A 14,660-nucleotide genomic window follows, 5' to 3' on the forward strand; every position below is an offset into this window, starting at 1 on the left:
TAAATAAGGAGTGTAGGGACTGTGTAGAGGCCTTCGTGTGTTGCCAATTGCCATGTGCTTCTGATGTTGTCTCTTTAAATAATTAATACTTCTACAATGTCTTATACATACGCTCTCTCCCTCGTGGACGCAGATTTTAATAAAATGGATGGTGATTTTTACATAGTGAAAGAAAGGTCCCATAAAAATTTGAAATATATGATTGGTCGAAATTGAATCAAGATAATATATATAGGGGAGGGCTACAGTGAAAACACTTCTTAAAATATAAATATAAACGTTTTTTAATGTACGAATTTTATTCAACATGGTTACGAATTCATCCAACATGGTTACGAATCGTGAAAAATAATTTTTTGCTACATTTGGAATTCGAACCCAGGACCACGAATTCATCCAACAAGGTTACGAATCAACCGTAGATCTTGATGATCTAAGGGCTGAAAATTGTTTATATTTTATATTTTAAGAAGTGTTTTTATTTTAGCCCTTCCCTACCCCTATATATATATATATATATATATATATATATATATATATATATATATATATATATAAAAGATGTGAGATCTTGTGTTAAAATGATCCAACTATAACTCTCTATATATATACAGCCACATTGTGACCACCTACAAATAAGTAATTCTTCGAACTTAATTTATACTAAAAAGGTAGTTAGTCTATAAAGTGAATTGATGAAATATTTAAAAATTATTTTAAGTGAGTTGGTGTATAAAGTTAATTTTTTATTAAAATTTGTATGAGACATTACTAATGAGATGGAGGAGTATTACTCATGGAAAAATACTCTCCTGGATAAAATTTAGGATAGGTGATTAATCTGATTGAATTTCTTTAACTTCAATCTTTTCTCCTGTTTTTTTGGCACTTTTCAAAGCTCAGTCATATTCTTCAGTATCATAGTTTTTCTTTCTTCATTATTATTATTATTTTCTAAATCTCATCAATTTTTATTCATGATAAAATATTCAATATGCATCTTAAATTTAATATAGTATAAAAATTATGAAAAATGAATTTGAAAACGAATAAGTTATGAAAATTTTAAAATTTTAAATATTTTATTTTATCTTTCCTAGTTAAAATTTTACAACTTCTGTATTTTGTACTCCCTCCGTCCCAGCTTTTTGTATCCACTTTTAGTAGTATTTACTACTAAAAGTGGATACAAAAAGCTGGGACGGAAGGAGTATATGAAAATATTTATTTATTTGTTATGACGCATAATACTCTATTATAATAATAATGTAATGCTAATTTTCATTATCAAATAATTTTTAAATTTATATAGTAACTGTAATTGTTATTTCACTTTGTTGAAATTTTATAGTAATTTTTAATTTTTAGATTTTATTGAGCTTGACGTGAATTATTTTATTTTAAAAATATGTTTTGCACTTGTTGATACTTTACTTTTGTTTAATATTAATATTTATTTATTTAAATATATGATTAAATTTTAATATTTGTCGCACACGAATGGACGTACTAATGACCCCTAAAACGTAGAAAGATTGGAAATTGTACGGAAATAATGACGCCACTCATAAACCATACACTTTAAAATATTTAAAAAATTACACTCCCATTTATGAAATAGGAGTTACACTTACAGTAGATGAAAAGAGATGAATCTCAACCATTGTCAACGCGTCGATGTGACATTGGGGCACTGGCCCCACTGGAATTTAAAACGAAAATTAATACTACTACTATATGTTAAGTATTTTAATATTTAATCTTTAAATGAAGATTAATTTTTACTTTTTTACTTTTTTCTACAATAAAATTATCATACTATTTTTAAATTTTTCTGTATCTAGTTAGTGGATTGAATTTAAAATTCATTACAGTAGAGATTCATAAAAAGAAATTAAGATTTGAGTTTAATATGTAAAATTCTTTAATATTTGATTTACTGTTCATTTTAATTTTTAAAGTTGAATTTTGTATTTTTTGTGTGTAATGGATCGATTGTTTTAGTTTATTTTTAAATATGTTTTCTCAATGAAAATATTTGATTTATATTATGTGTATTATGAAATATTATTTTTAATATAATTTGGTTAAATATTATTTTAATCTATGTTAGTTGTTAGCTTAAATTTTATGCGACTAGATATTTTTTCAAAATACACATTATTTTTATTAATGAACATTTAATTTTTCTTTTTGTATGTGAAGAATATTAGTACGGTTGGAGAAATTAATAGAGTTGTTCTTAAATATTTTTAATTTTTAACATGTAAGTCATTAGGTATTTGCTTAACCTTTAATACCTTCACATCAAAAGAAATCTATTTGTAACTTTTACCAGTAAAGTTATATATATATATATATATATATATATATATAAAGTTTAATGCAAGAAAATTACTATGACAATCATATTTTAGCTTTTTTTTATTGATGCTATATATTTTTTCAAAAATTATAAATTTATATTTAAATTTAATTTTAATATTTTAATTATATACCCCTAAGATAAAACCTTGATTGAATATGCCGATTTTGATTAATTAAACCATATCCCGTGAGGCATATGTCCATTGGATGATGATAATGTTTGATGTGTAAAGACGATTTTGATTTTTGGTAACGGTTATGCCAAATACTCCCTCCGTCTCATTGTATCTAAGATTCTTTTTATTTTGAGCGTTGCACTGTACGAGACTCTTTCCTTTTTGAGTTAAAGTTTTTCTCTTTAAACACCTTTTCACTTTTTCACCTACACACAAAATACACATTTCTTAATTCTCGTGCCCCAAAAAAAATCTCACTTACAGTGGGACGGTGGGAGTATAAGAGTGAAGAATTAAATTGGAAAATATGCTAGTACTAGTAATTAAACAGAAAATACTTGGAATGTAAACTTAGGGGGGTGTATTTGTTGTGGAATTTAATGGATTTCTATGGATTTTAAAAGTCTGGGTGTATTCGTTCAAGACTTTTAAAAGTCTGCAGAAATCTGGGTGTATTCGTTCAAGACTTTTAAAAGTCCATATAAATTTGGGTGTATTCGTTTCAGACTTTTTAAAATCCATACAAATCTAGGTGTATTCGTTATTCCATTGACTTCAAATCCGGAATGACTTTCATGGATTTCATCCAAAAAATACACACGACGAAATCCGGCCAAGAACCACGAGAATTGAAATCCATGAAGTTTTAAGCGAGCGACTCAGCACCCGTTTAGAAAGTCCAGCGCTCGCTGGGTTTGAGCGGGCGCTGGGTTCCCATTAATGTGTATATCCATGATCATATATTCATATTCCTTCCTGAAACCACCGCAGACAGCAATTATCATTTCATTATTACCACCGCTCGACTGATAGTGTTTCTGGTCATGGTTTTGCTGGCTAGAAACGGGAGATGCGTCGTTTAAACCTATACCAGTGGTGCACAAGCCTATATCATCAATTCTGGAGAAAATTGGGAAGCGAAAGCTTGAAATTTCAAAAAAGTGTGTAGACCACCCCTATTTTATCTATTTTGTTTGTATCTGCATCCTCTAATATGTGATGATATTGATCAGGTTTTATATATTTACATGTATTGTTTGGTGGCAGATCTATGATTTCAAATGACAACAGTCATGGGGTCGAGCGAAACATCAGGCCGAGAATATTTAAAATGCTTATGTTGTGCCATTTTATCTTTGGTGCAAGTGAGGGAATTATTAATTTACTATGTGAAAGACCAGCGGTCGCTGGAATTTCTTTCTTTTCTTTGAGAATTTCTTTCTTGGGAAGAGATATGTTGTTAAAGGCTTGGTTTTTTTGTAGCTCGCTGGAACGCTGGGTTTCCAGCGCTCGCTGGAACTCAGCGGTCGCTGGGTTTCCAGCGGTGCTGGGACTCAGCGGGCGTTGGTTTCATGGAATTCAATTCCAAAATTATCCCGTAAAGTCTTCGAAAATCAGTGAAAATCGGGGTGAAATCCAACCACGAATTCTTTGAAAGTCATCTGGAATCTATGTGAATTCCATGGAATTTAAATTCCATGGACTTTTTTAAGTATGTGGAAATCCACAACGAATACACCCCCTTAGGTTAGCATGTCTTTTTTTAAAAAATAATATTAAACAAATAAAGTGTCCCTATATTTTCAATTCATAAAGAAATTAATAACGGGAGTCCGTCATATGTTTCCTATAGATCTCATTAAATAACTAGTGCAGGTGGAATAATGTAAACCATAACCGCTACCTAATTATTTCCTAAAAATACATTTAATAATAAAACCTTTAATTACCACACAGATTGTAACACTTGGTCCTAGCTCTATCTAGCATCTAGTTTCCTATAGCCGCACTATTAATTAAGAATTAAGAGGGTGTTTAGCTAAATTTATTTGAAAGAGCTTATAAGTTGTCAAAATATTTGAATAATTGAACTTATAAGTCAGAAAGAGGCAACTTTTAGTTAGAGAGAGAAAAGTAAAAAAAGAGACGAAATTAGAATAATATACGATGAAAATAAAAAGTAAGATAGTTGAGTTATTTTTGTAAAATGAGTATTAAAATAATATAAGACAATTAGAAAATAAATTGGGGTAAAAGAACTTATTATATTAACAATAATATTTCATACTATTTATGGGACGGAGGGATCAGTAACTAAAATTAATAACATTAATTGAAAATTTAATCAAAAGTTGACTGAAAATTTATACTCCGTAAATTGTAATTGAAATTTTGATGAATTATTAATTAAATAATAATTACTCAAATAAAATCGTGTTTGTTAAAGGTATCGTGTTTGTTAATTATTACATCAATACTTACTTAATTTTCTTTTACCAATCAAATGATCCCATAATATATACTTAATCAATTTTTTTTATATATTACTACCAAATTAGAAGATTGCTAGCATCGTGTTTGTTAAAGGTATTGGAGAGATTTTACCCACAATCTGCATTAGATATTTTTCAATAATTGATGAGCATTTTGGATTTAAGTTACATTATTGTTTTTAAGGAATCTGTCATCATCCTGTTCCCATATGCCCTTTCCATTTCTTAGTTCTTATCTTGTTTTGGATTTAAATTACTTTTTTATTCTGACAATATTGCTGTGTAAGATTTTGGCCATTCATTGTACACACAAAGCATATACTATATAATAATACTAATAGAAAACGAGATTGATTTGTGCCATTACGGCGTCGTAAGCAAATTGATAAGTTCGGTTGTCGGGCCCACGTCCACAATGTGACATATATTAATATAGTAAATTAATATTATATACTTTTAAAATAATCGTCTAAAAATGGTTTCCCACCTGTGATTTCATTTGTTTAATATATGTTCATTGACAAAATGAAAAATATTATTATATTCTCATTATGCCTCGCTACTTGCCAGCAGCGTTTGGTATAACATAGACTACATAGTATATATTTATTTACACAAAAACAGAAAAAAAGGCAAGTTGCATCTTATTTTAAGAAGTAGAAAATGAGATTAATTAGCTCGAATTGGACATTTTCCAACTGTCCAAAGCACATGATTCATAACATATTTAAATTAATCGAGTTCTCAAACAAATAATATTATTTCCTTGAGAAATTTTGAAAAAAAAAATTAATGAAATTAGTGGATAATCAAATCTGCAATACGAACATTTATACAAAAGTTAAAAATAAATTATTTTATTTTATAGTAATAAGTAATTTATTATAGACGTGCTAGATGACACAATCTCGTTGAACTTTGAATTATGATGAGAAAAACGTGTCGGCGAAAACTATTAGTCGACATGATATATAGATAATTGGAATTTAAATGGATCAAATAAATTAATATTATAGTAACATCGGTATGATATTGAACACAAAACTTTAGATTGAGACATTAAACTTACAAAGTCACACCATTGCTACCTGACCAATGAACTCTTGACATTTATCACGTTTCTTTTTGTTGGTTTACAGAATTTTATGCAAAATTGTAGGATTTATAGAAATCAAATACCAACGAACTCTTGGCATCTGTAAGTGTTTCTTTGTTTTGGTTTACAAAATTTTATGCAAAATCGATGATTAATAAAAAGAATTTATTTGAGCGTGTATTCATAATACGAAATAAAAGTACTTCTTTGTATTCATAATATGAGTCTTCTTAAATTTTTGAGCGTGTATTAATAAAAAGAATTTATTTTGAGAAAATAACTTTAATTAATGATTATCATCGTCATCTAGTGGAAAATATTTAACATGACATAAATGAAGAGAGTTAATGAGGACAACTTTGGAGTATTAAATTTTAAAATAGAGTTCATCACCCATAAATACATGAAGTCATGAGCTATACCTAAATTTTGATTTTTAATCAGATTTATTTTTTTGGTCAAAAAAATATTTAAATTTAGTAATTTTATTTTTGGAATATGACATGAGTTTAAAAGATTGCTGCCTAATAACATAGTTGTCTAGTTCGATGGGCAATTCCAATGTACCATTGGAAGCCTCTCGATGATAGATCTCTAATTATACCTATATTGTTGGGTTTTGGTAATTAGAATTGATCAAAAAAAGAAAAATATAGAGTTTCACGACATCAACTTTTTTTTTTTTTTGAGAATGCTCATACGTGAAATTTTAAAATTAAAAGATTAAAAATAGTCTTTTTAATTCTCTTCACTAACGCCTTCATTTTTATTCCTCGTTATTTTTTTGGAATATTATTATTCATAAGTTAATTAAAGAATGCAATGCATTTATGGAAGGGAAAATACCAATTAATATTCTAACATTTGAAACTTTATCATATCTGTATTCGAACGTATGCGAAATTGTAAAATTAGTGCCTAGATTATAATTATAATTATTTTAATAATTCAACCCTTCATATGCTCTGTCCATAATATAAACATATTTCAAGCCCAAAACTCTAAGCCTACAATCTAATAAGATTTGAGACAGCCCACATAAAAAACCTTGGGTTGAAGTTAATCCTCTTGGGCCTCTTGAGCCGAACCACACTATATAAAGTTTTTCAGAAAAATTCTTGAGCCCCAAAATTTATCAAAATAATCTTAATGCACTATGGCAATCTGGCGACACACATCAAAACGGCAAAAGATAGACGTGGAGTACAATTGATACAAGATCGATAGTTCATAATTAAATAACATTTACAATAATTCTTTATATAATTGATAGTACGAAAACAATTTGAAGTTTACATTGACTTTTACCATTCTCTTAACATAAAAAACGTGAATAAATCCTTGTCGACCGTTATATATCGATCGTGCATATATATATAAATCTAATCTCTAATTTTCTTTATCATAGTACAATTTATGACTATGAGACTCATTACTAAACGCTATCCAAAACATATAGCCCAACTTAAAAGATAACAAGCGTTTGATCAAAATTATTTATATGTATAGAGAGAGGGAGATGGGGAAGGGAGGGCTTCTTACCTCTCCCCCAAAGCTAAATAATATTATATTGATGCTAGGAAAATTTAATTTAGAACAATTTACATCTGTAGTTTATGGCAATGAATCTATTAGCAGCAATTAAGTTTTTATTTGACTTACTACAAATTTGAAGTATTGGGTAGAAAGCTAGCTCTCTCCCTCGGCCTCGCCTCGTTTTAGCCTTCGAATACTTATGGGATACCTCTTTTGAGTTCTCGTCGTTGGGAAGAAAACTAGCTTGTCTTGTTCCGCCGCCTCCCAACTGCAATTAATTAATATTTATGTCTCGTTTAATTTCACATTCGATGATGCCACATATAGTTAAATCTATACATTGTTTGCGCCGTACCTAAATTGAGTGACTAATCGATGAAGAAAAACCGAGAGCTCAACCCTAGCTAGCTCGGCTCCCGGGCAACGTCTGGGCCCGCCTCCGAAGGGGTTGAACGTGCTTATCGTGCTAGTTGCTCCCGAACTATTCTGCTTGTTCGAGAACAAATTCAATTTTAAATAGTATTATATATGCGTGTGTAGATATTACATTTATCGAGAGAGAAAATTTGGAGGGAAAAAAATACCTGCCACCTCCACGGATTGAAAATTCGAGCATCTTTGAAGTGATGATGATCCATGTGTACCCCTCGCAATGAGGCAAAGACCTTCCATCCCTTGGGAATTGTATAACCTTCTGATTTGAAATTAATATCATAGCTAGTTAGGGAATACTTAGAAAATTAATCTAGCTAGCATTGCAATTGCTTCCAATATTGCAACAATTTGACTTATATTATATACCTTTGATAGTGACATCGGTTATTGCTCGTCTAAACACCCCACTGATTATGTTAGCTACTCGAAGAGTTTCATTTACAACCTGAAAAACATATAAAATTTTGAGGCTCAATAAAAAAACAAATATATATATATATATATATATATATATATATATATATATATATATATATATATATATATATATATATATATACATAGTATGTATAAGTAAATGGCGTCACAAAATGAACTTACACATTGAGTGAAAGACATGGACTTGTAATCTTCCCATTGAAGAGCTTCATTTTCTCCCCTTTTTACCCTGATTTCTTCATGCTCATCCTATCAAGAGAAATTAATTTAATTTGAGCAAATTAAAGGTGATTCAAGAAAAGGAAAAAAGGAAACTAATAGTGCACGAGACATAATCCTTGATAAATTGCAGCGTCATGAATTCTATTTCAATAGTATGACGAAATAAAAGAGTAGGTGCACGTTTGGTAGACCTTATAAGATTATACAAATAAATAATCTGGAGTGATTTATGCATTTTGTACCCCAAATTAAATGATTAATCAGGATGGCTCGAGATAAAATTAGGTTCTCTTTTATTTCACTATTTCTCTTTAAAAAACATCGTCACCTCACCTTTAAAATAAATTAATCTTAACGATAAAGTAAATACTCTATCAAGTGCTAGGGATATAAGGGCAAGCCAATGAAAGAAAGTGGAAAATATAGTTGAAAAAAGGAAATGACAAAAGTGACCCTAGGAGTGTTAGTTCTGACACGGCTGAGACATAGGCGTGCAGAGTGTTTGTCTTCTGCTGGCGACCATTAACGTTGTCTGTCTGAACAATGCTTTGACTATACCCTCTGTTTCTGCTATTTTTTTGACCATACCACTATGCCACATCTCGCAATTCATCATACATACGAAAATCCAACTTCAAATTATTAATAAGAGCACCCACATTGATTGATTCCTCAGATCGACTCGAGTCAATTTGACGGATGAATCGACCAATGCAGGATGGGGGAGACTGTTGCTCGACTCATGAGCCGAGCCCATCCGTTATCTTGTGCACGCGCCATTCTTCTTTTAAAAAAATCTAATGAATACGAGTCAGTTGAATGAGCGCCTCCAATACAGAGCATTGACGGATAACCGACTCATCCGTGGACGAGTCTCCAACCCACTGAACGGATGTGGATGATCTAATATGAATCCAACAACTTAATTATCTAATTAAATAGTGGGGTTGAAGCGCCCACCAATGTTATTCTCTCTCCTAAAGAATTAGTACCTAGTCATTATCTAACTAAACGTGTACATTTAATAAACTTTGTTTGGACATGACAACCAAATCACATGATAGAAGCATTAACACTGGACCCAAAATATACAAATAATTTAGATTGGAAACCTGAAACCCTAGCAGAGTATCAAATTCCCAAATTGCTATAGTTACTATAGTCTATTTTTGTGTAAAAAATAATTATATATAATGTTTCCAAAGCATGTACGGTGGTATCTTGTCTTGTTCAACAGCATGATTTCATTCATATAATAATAATGGCATCGATAAAATATTAGTAGTATAAATAAATGGAAAAAAAGAGATAAATAAGTGTGGGAAGAGAAAGAGGATGAAGGAAAAGATCCAAGGAGATTTTTGGGAATGAATAAAGTGGTAATTTAGTTATGGGTTGATATATGACATAACAGGCGCACGTGTGAACATGAAAGTTGGAGACTTTGAATGGTGAACCATCCTTTTCACTGAAATTGACATTACTCTAACTCTCACTCACTTTTCTTTACTACTGTTTTCTTTTTTTATTTTTTCATTTAATTATTTATATCAACAGAAATTTAATTATATTGAGAGGCAAGGTGAAGCTGGGCTCATGTAGCATCCCAGGCCACTCGTGTGGTTGTCTGTAGATGTCAACATTTTTCTTCTTTGTCGGTTTGTCCTTTTCTTCCAAAATTCACTTGATTAAAATTACTACAAGTAAAATGATTAATAGTGTTTCATGTTTCGAACGTGTTTTTTTATAAAATATCTCAAACTTTGATTTTTTTCTTAATTTTTTTTTGAATTTTTGGCATTTTCATGAAATATCTATAAAAAAAATCTTAAAAAAACTGTGAAATGTCCTGCTATACAAAATCTGGTGACCGAAAGATGACTTATTCTATCGAATTTTGTGTAACTAAACATTTTATTAAAAACACTGAAAATTCAAATTTTTTTAGGAGAAAATTAAAATTCATGACATTTTACGAAAATACTGAAAGTTTGGAGTTTTTTAGGTATAAACGAAATTTAGAATATTTTATGAAAAATATTGAAAGTTCAGGGCATAGAACACTGTTAACTTAACGAAACTTTAGAAAAAATCTATTGAATTTATACTTGAGATACGAGACCTTATAATTATGAAGAAGAAAAAAAGTGTCAAAATCTTGAAAACATACTTTTATTCAGAAAGAGGCGTGTTTTATTTTATGCATAGAAAGAATAAAATTGTGAGGTAGAATTCAATTTATTTCAAATTTGCTGATAAGCTTGGTCCCACTCCCATATATAGGACTATCCCAATCATACCCAACAAGTAAATTTGTTCAAAATTACCAACAAGGCCTATTCAACCAATATTAATAGTTTATTTGTGGAAATAAAAAAGGTAAAACTTATGATTAGAAATGTTTCTTGGTCCTAACTTAGTGAGTTGTAGTAATTTTATAAACAAACTATAGGCCCGCACACTGCAACCTGCCGGCATAATCATGGCAAACTCGAATTAATGTAGAATCACATATATCACCTATAACTAGCTAAAACAATTAAACCTACTTTAATCTTTTACCAGACTGATTAATAATTCAAGTATATTAATATTTATGAAAATATAGTGATATGGAATTATGTATCGACAGATGTTATTTCCTTTGTCTTTTTCGTTTTAAAATTAATTTATTTTTTTTGTGTGTCGTTAGAATTTGGTTGGATGAGAATTTGGATAAGGAGATGATCCATTGAAGAGAAATGCCCACCTTGGGAACAAGAATTGGGAGGTGTCCAATCTTGTTAATGAGGTCAAAGGGAGGCTTTGGAGCTGGAACAAAATATTCCTTGTTGTCCAGTTCAATATTTCTTTTTCTTTGTGGTGCTCCAACGAGTTTGCACCACTTGTTTGATGTTTTTGGTACTCCTAGTACCACCCCAGTTTTTTAATGAATTTTTTATTGATCAAAAAAAAAAAAAAAAAAAAAAAAAAGAAATGCCCACCTTGGGAGGCTTGGGTCCACCAACTACCATAGTTGGCTAATATTTTGGAGATTTTCTATTGTGTGACTTTTTATTTCATTATTAAATACAGAATAATAAAATATGTGTCATAAAATTATTGGGGTGTGTGACAACAAAGATCACCTCAAAGAATTAAATGGAGAATGATTATTAATGGGGCGTGTGTATATAGGATAGTCTAAATCTCATAACAATTAATATGACATCTCAATATACAAGTCAAATTAAATGAGCATACAATATATATAAAAATTAAATAGTAGTAATATCTAGGTGAGTAGTAATTTGATTTATTCAATTTATAAGAAATGTAGGCCCGAGATCGTATCGCCTGCAGCTCATTTATATTTATCATACCCAAAAAAGTTATGATTCTATGAACTCACCGTAATATAAAATAAATATATATACAATTAATATATTAGAGAGAGAGAGAGAGAGGTTAGGAGTTACCTTGAGCTGAGCCAAGGCAAGAGGGGTCTCGGTGAGGAATTTAACGGCGAGAGTCATGATGGTGGATGTGGTTTCATAGCCAGCCACCAGCAAAGCCAGCATAAAATCCACTATTTCCTCATCGGAGAAGCCGCCGCCGCCGCCTTGCTCATCCAGCAGCGCCGCCAGCATATCGTTCTTCGACGTCTCTCCTCTTTCAGTCTCTCTCCTCCTCTCCCGAACCACCAAACTCAACGCCTCCGCCACCTTTCCCCGAGCCTACAAATCAACCCGAACCACATTAAAAAAAAAAAATTATAATTAAATTGAATTGAAAAGAAATAAAATATGAAAAAAGAAAAGAAAAAAGAAGCGTACTTGAATAGCTCTTCGATATGTGGTGGAAAAAATGGGGAGAGGGATGGTGAAAAAGCCTTCAATAACTAGCATGTACTCTTTCATGAGATTCTCAGTCCATTCACACGGATCAAAGCTCATCAGCTGCTTCACTGTTAACTGAAAAGTTATCTGCACATTCAACATCATCATCAATTTAATTAATTGAAAAAAATTCCCAATTACTATAATTTTTTTTTTTTCATAAATATATCACATGACTTTTTTTTATCTCTAAAAAAAAAGCATGTATAGGGGTATAGAACCTTCCTTAGCATATCCATACAATGATGAGAAAACAAAAGATAATGGGCTAAAAGGCCAAGAGAATCAATGGGTCACACTACATGCACATGCGTGTGGGTTCATCGTGCTTCGAAAGCTCAAATCAATAATAATATAGGCAACATCAAAAAAGCAAAAGAAAGAAATCAACACACACACACCCGCTCGGGTTTGTGCGTGATTTGTGTTGCATCCGTTGCTTACTTGAACCGTAAAGATCAGTTCCAATTTTTATTTTATTTTTTTTTAAAGAAGAAATTAAAGTGCTCCTAACATGAAATCATCACGCATGCACTCAACAATTCCCTCCCCACTCCATGAAACTAACTCGATTGCGTGCTAACCTGCGCCTAGATTTTTATATCCAAGTTCTAACATGCGCCGCGCGCGTGCGTGTGCCACGGCGGCATTTATAGGTATTTGATTTGATTTGATTACCTTCTTGGCCTCCTCCATGAGGAGAACCCGGGCGGTCCAGGCGTCCATGTTGAGCCGGACGAGGCGGTCTATGTCGAGGAGGAGGTGATCGCGGATGATGGCCGAGTTGGCGAAGCTCATGGTGAGCGAGTGCATCCGCTTGTGCAGGCTGCCCCTCATCAGCAGCAGCGAGTGCCGGCCCAGCAGATTCGATATCGAACCGGGGTAGCTCGACTCGAAGAGCCGGCCCTCGTTCTGCAGGATCAGCCGGTTCGCCTCCGGGTCGGCCGAGAACACGGTCGGCTCGCCGAACAGGTGGGTCGTGAACACCGACCCGTATCGCGCCACCCGGTCGTCGATGAACGGCTCCGGATTCTCCGTCTTGTAGGCGGAGATCAGCTGGAGCGTCTCCCCGATGAAGGGGAGCCCCAGATTCCCCGGCGGCAGCCGCCCCCGCCGCCGCGCGCGGCTGCGGAGGAGGACGAAGATGGTTAGGGAGAGGAGGGAGAGGATGAGAGTGAAAACGAACATGGCTAGCGCTGCACGGGGGTGGGGGGTGTGCAGTAATGAGAGCACACGGGTGGATATATATATATATATATATATATATATATATATGTGTGTGTGTGTATATATATCTGTGAAAGGAAAACTCTGCAGGAACAGAAGGGAAAAAGGAAGTTGGGATGCGAACGAAATAAATGTCCGAATTTATTATACTATTTATTATTTCAAATCTAAGCCAGCAATGCCCAAAATCTCATGCTTCTAAAACCAACCAATTATCATTATATCCAATATCATTTTATTTTTCTTTGTCGGCCTAACATATGTTGAATCGTGAATTTTACCCCTTGCTTGTTCATATCAAGTAAAATTTATGTTGGTTTACGAAGAAATTACTCAACGTGATTTCTAGGCCCAATACCAGTAAATCCGAATATGATTATTCGGTAAATATAGTAAAATCCTAATTGTTTTATACAAAAGCGTGATTTTGTTATGTACAATTGTAAATTACTAGTATAATTTGAACAATCTCATAAATCAGTGTGATTGATTATATATGTATATGTATTTATTTTAAATTATTTTAATAGGTGGAAGAGGGATTATGGACCTTACTCTTTTATACACAGGAATACGATCGTTTGAATGTCCTCGAATTGAAATTATATTTGTATTTACTGATATCAGATTTCATAAGTTAGTCACATAATCGTGACAAATTGTACTATATAAATAAATTTATTTAATTAGATGAGCTGACACCGTGAGTAGGTTTTCGGGGAGTATTTCATTTTTATGATATTACAAGAAGCTACAATTATGATTTGTGAAGTTACAATTAATAAATTAATGTTATTTTCGATGCAAACAAGGAATCATAGTAATATAATAAGTAAATACATACTACACAATTTTTTTTATTACACCGTAAAAAAAAATTCTATTAGTGACAACACGAGGTTTGATAGCACTAATTTTTTTATTATACCTAAATGAATCACTAATTCTAACTTTAGGCTAAAACAATTGAAAATGATATAAAAAAATGCATCCAACAGATCCCCTAAATTGG

The 14,660-nt window shown here is 31.9% G+C and overlaps 1 protein-coding gene across 2 annotated transcripts; it reads right to left on the bottom strand.

Moving 5' to 3' along the window:
• Positions 1 to 7,432: 7,432 nt before the first annotated feature.
• On the bottom strand, positions 7,433 to 14,051 carry LOC131005712 (3beta,22alpha-dihydroxysteroid 3-dehydrogenase). Of its 2 annotated transcripts, none has more exons than XM_057932754.1 (8): positions 13,100 to 14,051; positions 12,359 to 12,508; positions 12,002 to 12,259; positions 8,484 to 8,570; positions 8,250 to 8,328; positions 8,033 to 8,139; positions 7,804 to 7,934; positions 7,433 to 7,716 (listed from the first exon to the last, which is right to left on the bottom strand). In XM_057932754.1, exons 1-8 carry the CDS (start codon positions 13,607 to 13,609, stop codon positions 7,602 to 7,604), a joined length of 1,437 nt encoding a protein of 478 aa, XP_057788737.1. In that variant the 5' UTR covers positions 13,610 to 14,051; the 3' UTR covers positions 7,433 to 7,601. The 2 variants fall into 2 exon arrangements, with proteins under 2 accessions (XP_057788737.1, XP_057788736.1); XM_057932753.1 differs by having other exon boundaries at positions 8,033 to 8,142.
• Between the last annotated feature and the right edge of the window lie 609 nt (positions 14,052 to 14,660).

This window comes from Salvia miltiorrhiza, chromosome 1 (assembly GCF_028751815.1).
Source record: "Salvia miltiorrhiza cultivar Shanhuang (shh) chromosome 1, IMPLAD_Smil_shh, whole genome shotgun sequence".
NCBI classification, from domain to species: domain Eukaryota; kingdom Viridiplantae; phylum Streptophyta; class Magnoliopsida; order Lamiales; family Lamiaceae; genus Salvia; species Salvia miltiorrhiza.

Bases quoted from the DNA above. Each gene is read 5' to 3' on its own strand.
- LOC131005712 (XM_057932753.1), bottom strand. From the start codon at position 13,609: ATGTTCGTTTTCACTCTCATCCTCTCCCTCCTCTCCCTAACCATCTTC. The intron at 8,329-8,483 runs GTAAGTTCATTT...TATGTTTTTCAG, and splicing joins CCATGTCTTTCACTCAATGT to GTTGTAAATGAAACTCTTCG. The intron at 7,935-8,032 runs GTATTTTTTTCC...TCGAACAAGCAG, and splicing joins TCAATCCGTGGAGGTGGCAG to AATAGTTCGGGAGCAACTAG.